This window comes from Mytilus galloprovincialis, chromosome 1, assembly GCF_965363235.1.
Source record: "Mytilus galloprovincialis chromosome 1, xbMytGall1.hap1.1, whole genome shotgun sequence".
Classification (NCBI taxonomy): Eukaryota; Metazoa; Mollusca; class Bivalvia; order Mytilida; family Mytilidae; genus Mytilus; species Mytilus galloprovincialis.
Window position 1 is genome coordinate 84,604,013 of NC_134838.1, and position 16,708 is coordinate 84,620,720.

At 33.0% G+C, this 16,708-nt stretch overlaps 1 protein-coding gene across 4 annotated transcripts in view; it reads left to right on the plus strand.

The window, feature by feature from the left end:
- The window catches only part of LOC143042502 (sex peptide receptor-related protein 2-like), a 61,594-nt gene extending 50,713 nt beyond the window's left edge, over nt 1-10,881 (plus strand). For all 4 annotated transcript variants that reach the window (XM_076214854.1, XM_076214834.1, XM_076214824.1 and 1 more), the window contains one exon: nt 7,602-10,881. In XM_076214854.1, coding sequence (XP_076070969.1) covers nt 7,645-8,889 — 1,245 coding nt within the window. In that variant the 5' untranslated portion in view covers nt 7,602-7,644 and the 3' untranslated portion in view covers nt 8,890-10,881. The remainder of the gene's footprint in view (nt 1-7,601) is intronic.
- Nucleotides 10,882-16,708: the final 5,827 nt, after the last annotated feature.

Consider the following 16,708-nt stretch of genomic DNA (forward strand, 5'->3'; position numbering starts at 1 on the left):
GTCTACTCCTCTGTATTTTTCGAACCAAAATAATCGTTACGGCATCAGGTGTTTCAGTCAGACTGCCAATCCTAACAGCATAATATAAGAAATTATGATTTATAATTCTGTGAGAACAAAGCCTGTTTGAATGGAACATTGATATTAAATGAAAATAAAATTTGATTGACTGCATGAGACAATAGCTCAATAATGCATGATGGTTTCATAAAGACGGCATTCAAATTATATTGTAAGTAAATATAATTAACTAAGCATACACATGGAAGAGTTGTCTATGAATCATTCTTTTTTTGAAAACGGATAAAAAAAACTATTATATTAAGAAGTATAGTGCCTGATTATTTAGGTATATGAACACAAAATTCCTTTTTTAGGAGATGTACTGTATCTTATTTCGAATACTTTCTATAATTTACCGAGAGCTCTCTAAGAAGCCAAACTATACCATTTCACTAGCCTGTCATTACTAGGTTGTGAGCTGGAATCCGATACGTGGTTCGACTCAAATTTTCCGGCTATCTATCTCCCTCTTTAAAAACGTACTGAGTGTGGCCTTAAACACCAATTAATCAATAAAATTTAGTATTAATGGCTTATGGACTTTGAGTGGTTGAGAGCACGACAAATGGACACTCCATGCAGGGATCGTTTTTTCACCAAAATACATCTAAGTTTGTTGATCATAAAATTGTTTGAAATATCGTAATGAAATTTAAACCTCGTTTAATCTTAAGAAAAAAATAATGGTTATTAAGGTCTTTCCTTTATCTATAAGGAAAGACCTTTAGTTACTGTATTTCTTCTGATTATTATTCTTCTTGTTCCGCCAAACTTTGACAAAATTTCCCTCCGTAACCGTAAACCAAGTCGCTTTCATGTTCAAACTTTGTATTGGTTTCATGAATACCTATCCGGAACTCACCCTGTGAGTCGAAATATTTTGTCGGTTCGGAGTAATCCCTCCGAAACCCAAAAACCTTGTTATCGTTCCAACACCGTAACCGTAATAGGTAGAAAAAAACGAAGGCTGAAATTTGTTCAGGACCAGACCCCGGTTCTTCGTTACATTTGGATCGAAAAGATTCAACGACTCATTGGTAGGGTTATGCCCCTATCAAAATTAACCGGTGTCGGTTGGCCACCAAAACTCAGAAACCGTAAGTCTTAGACACCTAGGATCTTCACCAATCATCATCAATTCATGTATCTTTAAAAAATACCTCAAGGTCAAATTTGTATGTTGACCTTGACCTTTGACCTAACACCTTGTTATGGGATAATCTCAGAAACCATTATAATTACAGAAGTTTTAAATAGTGGAAAATGTTTGGGTCATTATGGCGCAACTTTGTTACATTTTGACCAAAGAGATTTGACCTTTCTATAAGGGGCATAACCCCTGTTTTAGGTTTCTGAAAAGACAAAATCAGCTTTTACTATATAACCAAAGGTCCTAGACCCTTGAGTCTTCAGTAATGGCATTGGGGACTAATGACCTTGACAAAGGTCAAAAGGTCAAAGGTCAAGGTCATGTCCAAAATAGCGAATTTAGTGTTTTTAACCTTATATAAAGGATTTTTAATGTGTTTTCGAGCTTTTTAAGGTTGACCTTGACCTCTTCAATACATTCTACGTCTGTTGGAAAATGTATTTTACATTACAAAAGGAAAGACCTCTCAATTGTTCAAGAACAATTGACAGTTTAATTATTAACTGTTGTTTTTCTCTTCCGAGTTTATGCATGCCGAAATGAAACAAAAAAGAAAGAAGTATATAGTACACAGTTTAATGGTCTATTCGACCTCACCTTATAAATTTGTAATTTTATATTTACATTATTTTTCATTCAACTGAGATCTTACTCATCATATGTAAAAAAATAACTTTGCATCTTTAATACTTCCTACTATAAATGCATGTCAAAATTTATTTTCAGTGTTATGGAAATAACCATTTAAGAGTCACTTGTCTATAAATACTATTATTAAATAGTATTAATACTGACTTTTATATAACGATGACATTGGTCTGATTTAAGTCCGGATTTAAACATTTTATATAATGAAAAGTTCGTGATATCCTATATGTACCAAAAACACAACCCGATCAAACACTGATTAGGTAAATATTCAAAATCTATGTTTATCCTTTTTTGCAGGACATATTAAATAAGAAAATTAATACATGTAGTAAAATTATCAAAGGTTGGTCCCCTTTTTAACTGTTGTTTGCAGGAAAACCATTTACTAATAAAAGGGGTTGCCGATTTATTATTTCAAATTGCTTGAAAGATTAACTTTTAAAATATCTGATAATCTTATAACAATCTAACCACAGCTGGTGTAGCTTTCTTTAAGGTTATTTTTCGTTAAATATGTTCAAAACCTTAAATGTAATAAACTAAAGAGGTGTATATGAACTAGGTAGCTATATAACCAAATATGACAAACAAATAATTATGTATCTTCGCATCGTGTCTCCGAATTACCTACTGAAGCACTAGTTGTTGACTGTTCATGGATGACAATAAAACGTAGGGTTTTCTCTTCTACTGATTGTAACATAATGTCCGATCTAAACAATGTGTTAACGTGTTGAAATAACGTGTAAGGCCTTTTTTTCAGTTTAAATGCATTTACAAATGATGGTGATTGTAATTTTCAAGATGATATAAAAGTCATAAATGATTAATTGATTGATGACGGTTTGACATTAATCTAGCAGAAAACATGCATCTCACTTAAGATTATCAAAGTTTTAGCGTTTAAGAAAAACAATGGAAAATAATCCTGTCAAAATAGCTTTCTTTTGAGATAAGAGTGACTGGTATAGATGATGTGTCTATCCTAAACTTTTTCGTAAAAATATACGACTCGGGTTAAAAGAACGATTTGTTTTTACTTATTTATATATGTACATTGAAGCAACGTCTTGACAGAACTTGGACGTAAAAAATGTATAGCTATTTGTATGTTAAGTCCCCAGAGGCGGATTTAGAGGGGGGCCCAGGGGGCCCGGGCCCCCCCCTTTTTGGGAAAAAAATTGGTTGCTTATATAGGGAATCACTGAAGCGTGACTGGAGCGGGCCCCCTCTTAGGTCAGTCAGTGGGCCCCCACTTATGAAAATTTCTGGATCCGCCACTGGTCCCTTGCATCAATAATGACTGTTGAAAAAATGTATACCCCTGCAACACAAATTCGTTTTATCTGTTGATCAAAGTTTCATCCATCAACTAATCCAAAATTTGAAAGCTTTTAATTGCATATTTTGTAATGCAGTTTATATATAATACCTTTACTTCGGGCAGCATAGTTATTGGTTTTTTTTTCAACTGAGGGCGACATCGTTCAGATATTTAATTTTGACTAAACTAAATAATATCAACTCAATATATATTAAGTACTGATCTTAAAATAAATAATTTGTTTATTAAAGTGTCACATATTGATTGCAATAAAAATGATTCATACACAATATACATGCATACTAAAACAACCAATATCCAGCCAAAAACTAACTTACGAGACACTATTAGTTACATAGTGTGTTAGTGACCTAATACGGTATATATGGGGTCAGTAAATTCCATATGGGGTGAGAGCGAAGCTCGAAACCCCATATGAACTTTACTAAACCCATACATATCATATTACGTCACTAGCACACTATGTAACGAATTTATCTTACCGACTATCTTAACGTGTAAAATTTAGACTTGTGATCTATCAAAATGAGCAAGCCAGTCTCCAATACTGTTAGCAATGTTATACCAAATACATAATGCTTACAAATTAAAATAGTGTAAAAATAAAATATTAAAAATAATATACGTCTTTTCCACAAATAAATAATCCTGAGCTTGAATCTCTAATAATTAGTTATATAAAACATAATACTCATTTCGCAAAAAAATGATAAAAATTCTCAAAGTTTTCCATTTATAATGAATATTTAAATTAGATTATAAATCACATTGTCTAATAAATAAAATAAGAAATTAACTTTTTATAGAATATAAACTTTTAAAAAGGTAAAACCCTTTCATTTGTCTAAATTATGCATAAAAAAAGAAGTTAAATCATTATAAATAAAAAATAATTTTCTACGGATAAAAAAATTGTGTAGACTTTTACAAAAATAATGCTGGATTTCAGTGCCATTCATAATACTTAGAAATTTGTCATTAATGTTCAGATTGTCAAAATTCGTAATGTATTCAGAACATTCGTAAAATAAGTCATATCTTAGATCACTATACAAAGGAAATTCCAGTAGGAATTTTTTTCATCTGCAACGGCTCTAGAATCAGACAATACACACAATCGTTCTTCTGTAGGCATAGGCGGCCTGGAGTATCTCCCTACTTCAATTGCGAGCGGAAGAGAGCCTGAGCGGAAGAGGACCATAGTTAGTCTTTCCATTCTAGAAATGTTTAATTTAACGTATGTTTCAGTTTTCACAGAGTTTTTATACATACCAAACGTCCAAAGCTTGTTCCCATTTCGTGTGTTGGATCTGTCATTAAAAAGTTATGTATACCATTCTGTATTGTCAAGGTCGACTAGTTTATCACTGGCCAATCGCATGGCACATTTTGTTGATATAGATAAGTCATTAACCGTATCGTTAACATACAACCGATTAATGGTCTTTTCAACTTCTAAAGTCCATCCCTTTTTTCGACGTGAAAGTCTGCACAAAAGTCGACACAAGTGTATGCGTTGTTTAGTCCAACACGATGTCCATCCCATATCACCTCTTGTCGGGATATTTGATGTATGCTTTCCGACAGAAAGAAAGTATTTACAAGCTCTATTTTAGACGGCAGTGATAGAACTGAACTGCTTTGTACCCCAAATACCGCTTCCGTACATCAATATCGGTTCTACTGTAGAGGAGTATAGTTTGGTACTTTTGCAAATAACGTTCCTAAAGCACGAGCAGTTTTTGACAATTCTTTTGCGTTTTCTTTTAAAAGTCAAATGTTCATCAAACCAGACTCCAAGATACTTGTAACTGTCACTATAATCGATTACTTTATCAGAACATTGGAACATAAAATCTGATTTACTGCAGGATTGTGGTCGAAAATGAACAATCTTAGTCTTATTAATGTTGATACACAATTTCCACTCTGAACACCAATCTGTCACCACATTTAGCATACTTTTTAAACTTTTCTCATCTGGTGCTATCAATGCGATATCGTCTGTGTACAAGAGAATACTCAATTTGAAATCATCTATAGTCACGCCACAGTTAAGAGAATTTATACGTTCAGTCAAATCGTTTATGTAAACAGAAAAAAAGTGTGGGTGACAAAATATAGCCCTGTTTCACACCAGCCTCCACTTCGAACCACGAGGTTAGGTTGTCATTTACACGAACAGCACATCTTAAATTGTTATAAAGTGATTGGACGATGGTTAAATATTTCCCTCGTACACCAGCCCGCTATAGCTTGTACCACAATAAATAATGTTCAACGGTGTCGAACGCCTTCCGCATGTCAACGAAACACACATAAGACGATTTCCTTGATATTTTTCGGTCATTTGATACGGAGTAAAGCGAATGTATGTGTTCCTCACAGCTGCGACCACCTCTAAATCAATGCTCATCGCATAAAATATCATTTTGATCAAGCCAAACACTTAAACGTTGATTCAATATGTAGCAATATATTTTGCACGGAACGGAAATCAGAGTTATTCCACGATAGTTCAAAGGTTTTCTGTCGTCATCTGCTCCTGGCTTAAGTATCAGATTAATAATTCCACTATTCCATTGAGAGGGTACCTTTCCTAGGTTAAAACATCCGCTTATAATTTTAAAAAGTGAATCAATTGCTGCTTTATTTTTCAGGACCTTGGCAGGAATATCGTCTATTCCTGCTGCTTTACGAATAACGGCTTATTATCCGACTTCCTCTCTAGATATTGAATCGTTTAAACATGTCACATCTATTTCCGTATTACATATTGTTGTGTCTAAATGATCATTTATATCTTCGTTACGTTCCAAATTCATTCTTCCATATGTTTAAAACAATACTTTTGTCATTTGTCACATTCCCACAATTATCAACAACTGCTAATTGAATCGCTCGTTTCCTATCGTTCGCAATTCCGATTTTCCCGATCGACTTCCAAAAATCTTTTTGATTCATGTTACTTAATTTGTCTTCTAGCTTTTGCTGTTGTTGTGATTGATACTGTCGCTTATACTTTCTATTCAGTCTGTCAAATGGTTTTCGTTTATGACAGTAATCTTCCTTTAATGTTCGCTTTTTGCTGCTATGACCAGTAAAAAGCAGCCATATTTTTTCCGATTCACATACTTTTTTCCAAAGGCTCCCAAATTCCTCATTCCAATAGGGCTTATATTTCCTACGTTTGGTGCCTGCATGGCTTTTATGCGTGGAGAGTTTGTTTTTCATTTCAGTTTTAATCAAAGATTCGAATTCATCGTAAGCGTGCTGAATGTCATTTTCTGCTACGATATAATTTTCTATTCGCGCTATAGTTTGCACAACATCCTGTCTTATTTCTGCGGTCGATAGAAAATCATGAGGCATTGATTTAACGTTAAATTAATGAGACACTTTGTTGGCATTTGTCTGTATATCCAAGTTCAAAGAAGTTTTAAAATTGAGAATGATCAGAAATGCTTTCAGAAATGTGAGCGGTACCATTTATTATACTTGTCATTGGTAAATTCACTAACATAGTCTAATTCCTCGTATGGAACACAAATGTACAATGTAGTCTACTACTGATATTCCTGTTGACGGCTACGCAAAAACAAAATGTTGACACCATTGACGAAAATTCTAACCATAATATGTCTTCTATCTCATCATCGATAGCGTTAATGTTAAATAAATTCAGTAGTTCATTTTTTACTAAAAAAAACCTACTCCCCCAGATCCCCTGGTTGCTTTTTTGTGTAAAACTCGTCTATTGTTTCCATAAAATCTAAAACCTTCAATACATAAAATATCGTCTTCCCGTAAAAGAGTCTCACACAAAGCTAAAATATCACAGCTGCTGTAATCTAGTACATTCTTTCGAAATTTTGAGTTGTCGTTCGTTTTGATAGACCAACCCCGACAGTTCCATACCCCAAGCCGCAGTGCATCCTATGTATGCTTGGGGATCAGTCTGTTTCCAGCGAATCTAAAGTTTTTCTCTTTTCCCATATCTTTTAAGACACTTCTTACTGTATTTTGGAAATTTCTGGTTTCCATCGGAATGTCATTTTCAATGTATAATACCTTGTCATAGGACCTACTGTGTTTTAACTTTGATTTGTTTTTCATTATCTCTTTCTTACTTTCCAAATCTTTTGTTTCTGCTAAAATTATACCTGGGTATTGACCTCTACTTTCCTTTCGCACGACAGACTTCAAAAAGACATTTTTTAGTCCGAGACAGTCCTTTATAAGACACTGTACCTTGTGTAGTGTTAGTGATGTTTCTGGTTTTTTTTTCACGTTCATCATATTGTAGGTTTTTGATAACGAATTGATTCTTTGTTATTTCTTCTTGTGTTTTTTTTTCTTACATTTTATGTCATTGTTTTCTTTATATTTCAGACTGGTCATTAAAGAATGAGTTAAAGACAGGAACCTGAAAATAATGAATTTCAGCGAAGATTACGGATTTATTAATGCGACTCCCTATAATCCATGCTATGTCATCATTAACTCCACTCATGTCTACGATATATGTGGAGAGCAACCGATACGACCGTGTATACTCGGAAATGAATCGAAGATATACAGTAACTCAACACTACCGGAATACAATAACAGTGTAGTCATCCGGACATTATTTCTTGTAATACTGGTCCCTGCTATTTTGGGTATCATCTTAACCATTATCGTTCTAAGCCGGAAACACATGTGCACATCTACAAATTGTTATCTGATATCACTATCAGTGGCAGATTTGGGCTTTCTTATTTTACTGTCTACAAAATGGCTAGAAACGGAAGTTTCGGACTATTTAACTTTCGATATTTATTATAGATACGCGCAAATTTTTATCGATACATTCCTAATGGCTTCCATTTGGATTACTGTGATGCTTGCAATAGAACGATACATAGCTATATGCCACTCACTCAGAGCTAATGTAATATGTACAGTAAGACGAGCCGTAATAATCAATGCAGCAGTCTTCTTTATTTCATTTGCATGCAGAATTCCGAATTTCTTCGAATACAGTATAAAAACGGGGTGGTCTGAATATGAATGTATAGATAAAAAGTATATTGATTGGACTCGACTTGGCAGAAACACTAACTACAAAATAGTATATGCTTGGGTGTTTGACTGTATCTTGTGTGCTACAGTTCCATTTTTGGCACTGGTGTATTTAAATATGAGACTGATTCTGGAAATAAGAAAATCTACTCATTACCTGATGGATACATTAGGAAACGATTCTAACCTTTCTAATGTACTAGGAAGAGAACAAAGGCGTGTAACTCTCATGTTGATCAGTATAGTCATAGTGTTTTTTATTTGTCAAGCACCATACGTCAGTATTTCAGCTTACCAGAGTATCAAACGTTACAGCATGGCAGGTTTAACCTTCCATGCCATCAACACGGGCCGTGATATAACTATATTTTTGTTAGCGTTCAAATCTGCACTTAACTTTATTCTTTATTGTTGGTTCAGTGAGAAGTTTTGGGATACGTTCAAGAAAGAACTGTGCAGGAAAGTGTGTATCTTTTTTAAACGGAATCGAGATATGTTCAGCAGCAGGACTAACTCTGATACTCACCATAACTCAACACACAACAAATCGTTACGTAAAAGTTCAGCTCCTGCAGTTAAAGAGGTATCTGTGCAAATGAGAGATGTTCACTCTTAGATTTGGTTAATGTAGCATTATGACTCGTGAACACTTTTAAAATAGTTTTAGATGCATTTGGTACGGAGTTTCTAGATAAAATATGCATTCATTGTCATATGAAGAATTCGACGCAGTCTTCGCCAACTGAAGTTATGTTCAAATTTTGGTTGTTTTTAATAACAAACATTTTTTTTTCGTTATATTAACCTTAACGTGAACACTCTTCAAAGAAAGTGGTTCATTTCACTTACGATTAATTTTACAATAATTTCACTTTTATATGATTTGTCTTACTCATCAAGCGTAAGTCGCGATATATAGGCATTCTGATGAAGAAGAAATATTTGCCTGATAACAAAATGGCGGAGTCCCATTTTTATTTGTAGCAAATTGAATTTATTTGTCATTAACATTTAGCTTTTACATTACAGATCTTATTAATTTACGACTAAAAAACAATTTACAATACAGCTATATGTCATTAGATTTCACTACGATTGAGAGTAAATGATATCTCAACTGTTATTTGAGTTGTCTAAAAGTCGTACAAAAACGATTATTATATGTTGGGTCGTAGAAAATAAAAATGGTTTCCCACAACATATACAAAAACTTGCTACATTTTAAAAAATATGTTTTTTTTTATATATAAATATTGGACAGAGGTTTACATTTTCCCGACGCAAAAAGATGAGCTTAATTATACATGTATGCAACATACTACATTTTGTATTTATGCATAGTAGAACGCAGTCGTGTTTTTAAAATTACACTGGTTGGTCAATTAAAAGTTTCTAATTTTATGAATATTTTTTCTAGAAAATTTATTAAGTGCACGACTTTAAAGGATGTGCTATATTTCTTCCCACGAGTACTAACCCTTTTCTTATTGTGTATGGGCTGAAATTTGTTACTATAAACTAAACAAAAAGACTTTCATCGACCTTAAATTTTAAATAGTTTGTGATCAGACTAAATGATGTGCGACGCATGTTAAAAAATATTAATACATTCAATATTAATGTAGCCCTTTCGTGGGATCTGCTATGTTAGAGTTCGGTATTTTATTATTTTACAATTTACACACCTAATTAAACACATGTATCAAGTTAACTTCAACATTTTCGAAAGGGTATATTTTATAGACTTATGCGAATGGGATTAGATCTGACCATTCTTTATCCTAATTTTAATGTAGAAATATGGCTGGGATTTATTTTCATCAGTGTATTTGTATTTTGCGACAACTTTTTGATGTAAATACCATCATAATAGATCAAATATAATTTGATATGCATGTTTCTAGCATAACTTTTATCAAGTATATTCCATTGTTGATGTAATTTTCCTCAGAAGACCAAAAATATGAAATACAAATACACAGCCAAAATCAGTTGAAGGCAACTGACATGAACGTGATGAACCTTAAGTTTTCTTGATTATGTTACATCTTGTAATCCGTTCTTCGTTAAAAATTATGTCATGTTAATCAATAAGCAGCAAAAAATGAACTATAGTTATTTCTTTTGTCTAATCACAATTATTTCAGTGCCAATTGCCAATTAAAAGCAAACTACAAGTCTCTGTATGTGGTAACCATAACTTTAAATAATCCCAAATGTTAATTCATAATAATGTCATTAACTTATATCATCATTAAAATAAATATTACAATTGACAATCAAATTACACAATCAGTATTTGTGAATTCATTACATACAATGTAATGTCTGATAAATAGCAACTTCAGTTGTTGAAATGAGGAATATATCGACAATTGACATTTGAATATGTTGTATTCTATACGTGATGTAGAAGTATATACACTGTATAGGTTTAGTACGAAGTGATAGATTTTACTGCCAATGTACATATCTGCAAATATTATGGCAAATTGTATACTCTGCTCTACTTATATGTATACAGATATTATATATATTTATATGATTATTGTTAATTAATCTTGTTGTACACGAATAAAACCATACCAAAATAAAATATCTTTATTTGCACGTTCTTGACTTTGCTGATAAAATAGCAATACATCGATATAAAAATAGACCAAAATACACGACTGCCCCAGGTTAGAAGTGAGCTGAGCACTCACAATAGAATTGAGAATGGAAAAAGGGAATGTGTTAAAGAACCAACAACCCAGCTAAAGAGCCACTAAACAATAATAAATTCTATAATTCAGCGAAATGAACGTCACACTAAACTCATTTAACCCTGCTTGATTCTTTATGTGTCCGTCCTAAGTCAGTAGCATGACACTTGGTTTTACATTTTAGTGGCAGTGCCTTTAATAGCAGAATAAACCACATTATACGATTTGTTCATTGTTGAAGGTCGTACGGTGATCTATAGTTGCGTAAATCCATTTCTTTTGTATTCTTGTCAATTTTGTAGCGGTAATACATGTGATTATTTATATAAAGCTAGAGCATTTAAGAGCCCATCTTCCATGTTGCAATATTGCTTGATTCTACAAGAACAAAATATGTGAAGCAATGAAATGAAGAGCACAGCATTACCAGTGACAATAACAAGTAGTTAGACAAATGATACGTTACCTGATCAAATTAACTAGGGGTTGCTTGAAATTGGTTGGGCCTATATTATTACCTTTTATTCAGTTAATGCAAGTCTTTATAATTTGTTTTGCACAACATTTTTTAAACTGAGTAATTTACAAGTTCATCAAACAATCTTATAAAATACTAATGATGTATTCTTTGTTATACTTCCTGCTACAACTATTTTGCTTTTGCAATACTGATAAAAAGTAAAATAACAGAATTACAGAACTCCGAGGAAAAATCAAAACGGAAAGTCCCTAATCAAATGACAAAATCAAAAGCTTAAACACATCAATCGAATTGGTTACAACTATCATATTAATGACTTGGTACAGGCATTTTATTATTTAGGAAATGGTGGATAAAACCTGGTTTTATTGCTAGCTAAACCTCTCACTTGTATGACATTCGCATAAAATATCATTGTCTAGACAACACCGTGTTGGCTAAACAAACAGACATATAATAGATAAAAAGTATAAAGACAAATAATATTAGCAAAAATGAAAGATAAGAATACAAAACTAAAGCATTATAGCAAATAAGACAAAACAGTTAAAGTAATACTTTGCCAAGACAATTAAAAGAACACTAAAACACGCAATTAAGATGACAATCATCGTCAGTATCTATAATCTAAACTTTAAGATCATCATAGCCACTTTGATCTTCTTGTTTTTGACAAGTGTCTGAAGGAACTCTTACTCATATGAACATAAAAAGAGGTCTACAAGGACAGGCACACAGTTCGTCCCCTTAGGAATACTATTTTCTTTAAAGAGTCTACTTCTAAATTCATCAAATGTCAGAAACTCCAGCATACTGATCACGTGTTCTACTGTGTAAAATGTTTTAGTTTTCTGCTCACTATCAACACAATCTGCCGTATGATATCCCAAAATTTATAAATGTATAGCGTTTGCTACCATTGTGGATATTTATTTTAAAAGATTTTTCAGTTTCACACGGGAATGGTGAAAATCAACGGTGTTGAAAACATTTCAATCCGGTTGTCTATGATGAGATTATTTGATAGAACTAATATACGAAAAAGATCAAGATTCAAAATCATCCGAAAGTTCTTTAGAGATTTTTAAAATCCACATATGGTTAAGACCACAACAGTAATAAACAGTTTTCTCTTATAGTTGGTGTGTTCCCCCTGTTTGTAACCAATATCTGTTTTCTCTCAATCGATTGATGACTTTTGAACAACAGTATACTTCTGTTGCCTTTATTCATAGTATTTTGGAGACCATATTTAATTGCGGACAGAATTTGTGTCAATCTGTCGTTTGAGAAACCGAATGGAAATTGGATGATGGATGTGTACTGGTTGTAAGTTAAGTCTAAAATGTATGATATTTGCATTAGTTCTTATGGTCTTTGAACAATAACATCAACGGTACCAATTTTTCTGCACCAGATGCGCATTTCGACAAAACATGTCTCTTCAGTGATGCTCGTTGCCAAAATATTTGACATCCAAAGTTTATATAAAAGAGGAAGAGCTATAATCCAAAAGGTCCAAAAAGTATAGCCAAATCCGTGAAAGGAATCAGAGCTTTGCATGAGGGAGATACATTCCTTAATTTATAATAATTTCTAGCAATTTGTAACATTGTAACAGCAAATTTTAATAACACAAACAATCCGTATTTTCATGCAAGTACCGAAGTACTGGCTACTGGGCTGGTGATACCCTCGGGGACTAACAGTCCACCAGCACAGGCATCGACCCAGTGGTAGTAATAACATCAACGGTACCAATTTTTCTGCACCAGATGCGCATTTCGACAAAACATGTCTCTTCAGTGATGCTCGTTGCCAAAATATTTGAAATCCAAAGTTTATATAAAAGAGGAAGAGCTATAATCCAAGCTGTCATTAACTGCGAGTTATTTCAGATTTGTACTTTTTTTGTTGATAAGATGTACAAGTACCAATCTACGCCCACTCTCTGTGTTTGTTATGTAATCATCATAATTTAAAAGAAAATGATTTGTTGTGGAATCATGAATCGTACTATATACATGTATTTATCGCAAAAAAAAACCCTTGCATATAACCCTTGAAGCGGTTGATAGGAACAGAGCTTTACTAACAAATATCAGTATGATATTGTAATAATTCCTTACTACTAAACAAACACTTTAATATTATAATCCAGCTTAAACACATGAATTGGGAAAGTTAAAAGATAACAGTACACCTAAATTCAGATTTAAAAAAACAACGTATAAATCAATAGAAGCTTAATAGCACTAGTACCCAGTTTGTCTTGCTACTTACCAGTATTATTATCATCTTAATTCAAGATTCATTAAATGATTATTACAATGGACTGATAAATAAACTTAACTTTTTTTTGGCATTTTCATTCTCTTAATTAATCCGGAAAATCAGTTTGGTCGTTGGACAGACAAAACTGTTGCAATTTCAATGACATTTGTTTAGTGGTTAAGTTTGCAATTTTGAAATGTTCGTTATCAAGTTTATAATTATTTATGTGCAAGGCAAATGTTATTGATTAAAAGAAACCTGCGAAAACGGGTGTTGATCGTAGCCTAGGAGTATAGTTTAATGTGTTTTCTCATATATAGTTGGTAACTCCTGTTACATTTTAAAGCGATTCGCCTTTTATCCTCGGTAACCGCCTACCAGAAATTCAGAACAAACAAATCTGGACGTATTTAGGATCGCCTATAGTCTCCATTTTACACCGGCACAATTTATAAGAGTAGGGTAGATCAATCATAATAATAAAAAAAAACCATAGCAGTGCACACTCACTTGTCAGGCCATACAATTTGAAAAAGAAGGGGAATCGAAAGATACCAGATGGACATTCGAACTCATAAGTCTAAAATAAACTGACAACGTAATGGCTAACTAAGAAAAGGATCAACAGACAAACAATAGTACACAAAACACAACAGAAACCTCACCAAAAACTTGGGGTGATCTCAGGTGCTCCGGAAAGGTAGGAAATCCTGCACCACACGTGGCATCCGTCGTGTTGCTCATGTTAGTACAACCCCGATAATAAGTGTTATTTGGTATCCCACATTAGGGAAAAGAGGATTGGATTGTAGTTACGACATTTGGAATATATTTGCTATCATCTGAAACGGATATTCTACATAATGGTCAACACACTCGTGATGTCGTTCATAAAAACTTAAGAAGGGATGATTTCAACTACACCACTTGAAACTCTTGTTTAATAGCTTCCCTTTGCTTGTGAACAGCAACCCTCAGTCAAGATTATTTTAATTATTTTTTTGAATTTTTTTTTATTTTGTTTTCATCGCTTGTTTTGTCTAAATACGAGTTTTATTCTTTTTGATTTTCGATGTGTCTTTTGACTTATTTTCAATCTAGCTAGACAATATGCGATTTAAAAGTTGAAATATATGTAGTGAATATATGTAACGTCTAATTATGAAGATTTTAAAGTGATCGAAATCACTTTTATAATTTGAACTTCGAGCATCACTGAAGATGAAATACGCGTTCAAAAAAGACCGGTATCTATAATGAGTTTATTTTGTTTACCTCATGTCTCCTTTTAAGCGAAATAATGAGAATGAGAAAAGCTGACGAATCTTTAACACGCCTACCCATGCATTTTAAGTTAAGTGTACTTAGAATCACATATCTAAATTGTGGCGTAGGCTATAAGTAGTTGATTCGACTAAATCAGTGTTATAGGATAATAATTAGATGAAAATTAGAGTAATAATTGTAAATTACATAACTAAATATAAATAATCATAAAATGATCATTGCTTCTATATCGGGGTCAACTCGCGTCAGTGCATGTCTATTACGTAATGATCATAATTTTGAATGACTATTACATTAGGTTTTTGATATTTGTACAATGTTAACCTCTCGAATCAATATCAAAATCTCTAAAATGATGTTTTCAGCGAAAGTACTTTAAGATGATGTACTATCAAACTACGATTTGGCAATCATTAAATCTTGGTTTAAAGCTTCAGAGAACACGCAAAATCACATCAATTGAATATTTGCATATAAATAAAAGGCCATTAGGGTTATTTATCTATGAGGGTAAAACTCAAAATAAAAAATTTCCTCAGAATAGAATTTCAAAGATAACACTAGGACTTTTTAAGAATATTACACACATATATAATTAAGATGAAAGACAAAAATGTTTGAAGAATACAATGTAATAATATTGATTATGACAGAAATTTAAATGTAAAAAACATATTCATATTGTAACGCCTCTGGTATAGCATTACGTCGCGCATATTTAAATGTGTGTGTGTGTTTACTTGCTTAACACTAGAACCTTGGTAGCAGGCCTTTTATAAACTTTCATTGGTAATCGTGAAACATGCAATGGTAACTTGCAAACCTTGGTAGCTGGACTGAGTAATCTAAGAGACTGGTTTCTTATTCATTTCAAGACAAAATATAACAAAAACAGTTATAAGTTTAGCAATGACTATTTAATCAGTCATAAATCAATATATATATGTTACAAATAAATATCCCAAAGCAAAAACGGTTCAGAGCCCCCCTTGGATGTTAATCGTCGTGCGTAAACATGGGAAGGTGGTTTTACTATTTATAATATTATAGTAAAATAATATAGGTCACTTGTCAGGTCGTAAATATCATAAAAATCGGGGTTATCATTAACCTGGTAATGATTCACAAGTGGTATAGGCTCTGGTAATAATGGTATATCTATTCAAATGGTCAAGGTAATGTGAGCTGTCCAGAATCGTCTGCTACAACCGTTTATATAGTCCGGAAGTCCGCGGACACAGAAAGTGTGTCCGTTACTATAACGATAAGTGTGTCCGTAAAATTAACGTAGATATTGGTTGTAATTCTGAATATACATGATACCGAGTTCTGGAAACTAGGTTATCTCTGTCCATTCCGATTGGTCCTTAAAACCGGAAGTTCCCATGGCAATAATATAGAACATGGCGTAAAAACAAATAGAAATACACAACTGTCGAGGAAAAAGGGGAGATATGGGCTTATCAAGAATAACCCTTAGTGGGAACGTACTCTGGTTACAATATAGACCCTTAACGTGATTGAATAAAACAGGTGAGCAAAAGGGACAAGCGATATACAGGTCAAACTAAAGCTGGGATCATGTCAAAGTACCCCCCTGGTCAAACAGTGAGAACGAACCCTGTCCTATCAATATTTCCCATAAACAATAATATAATACATACAATACAATACAATACGGGCGCGAT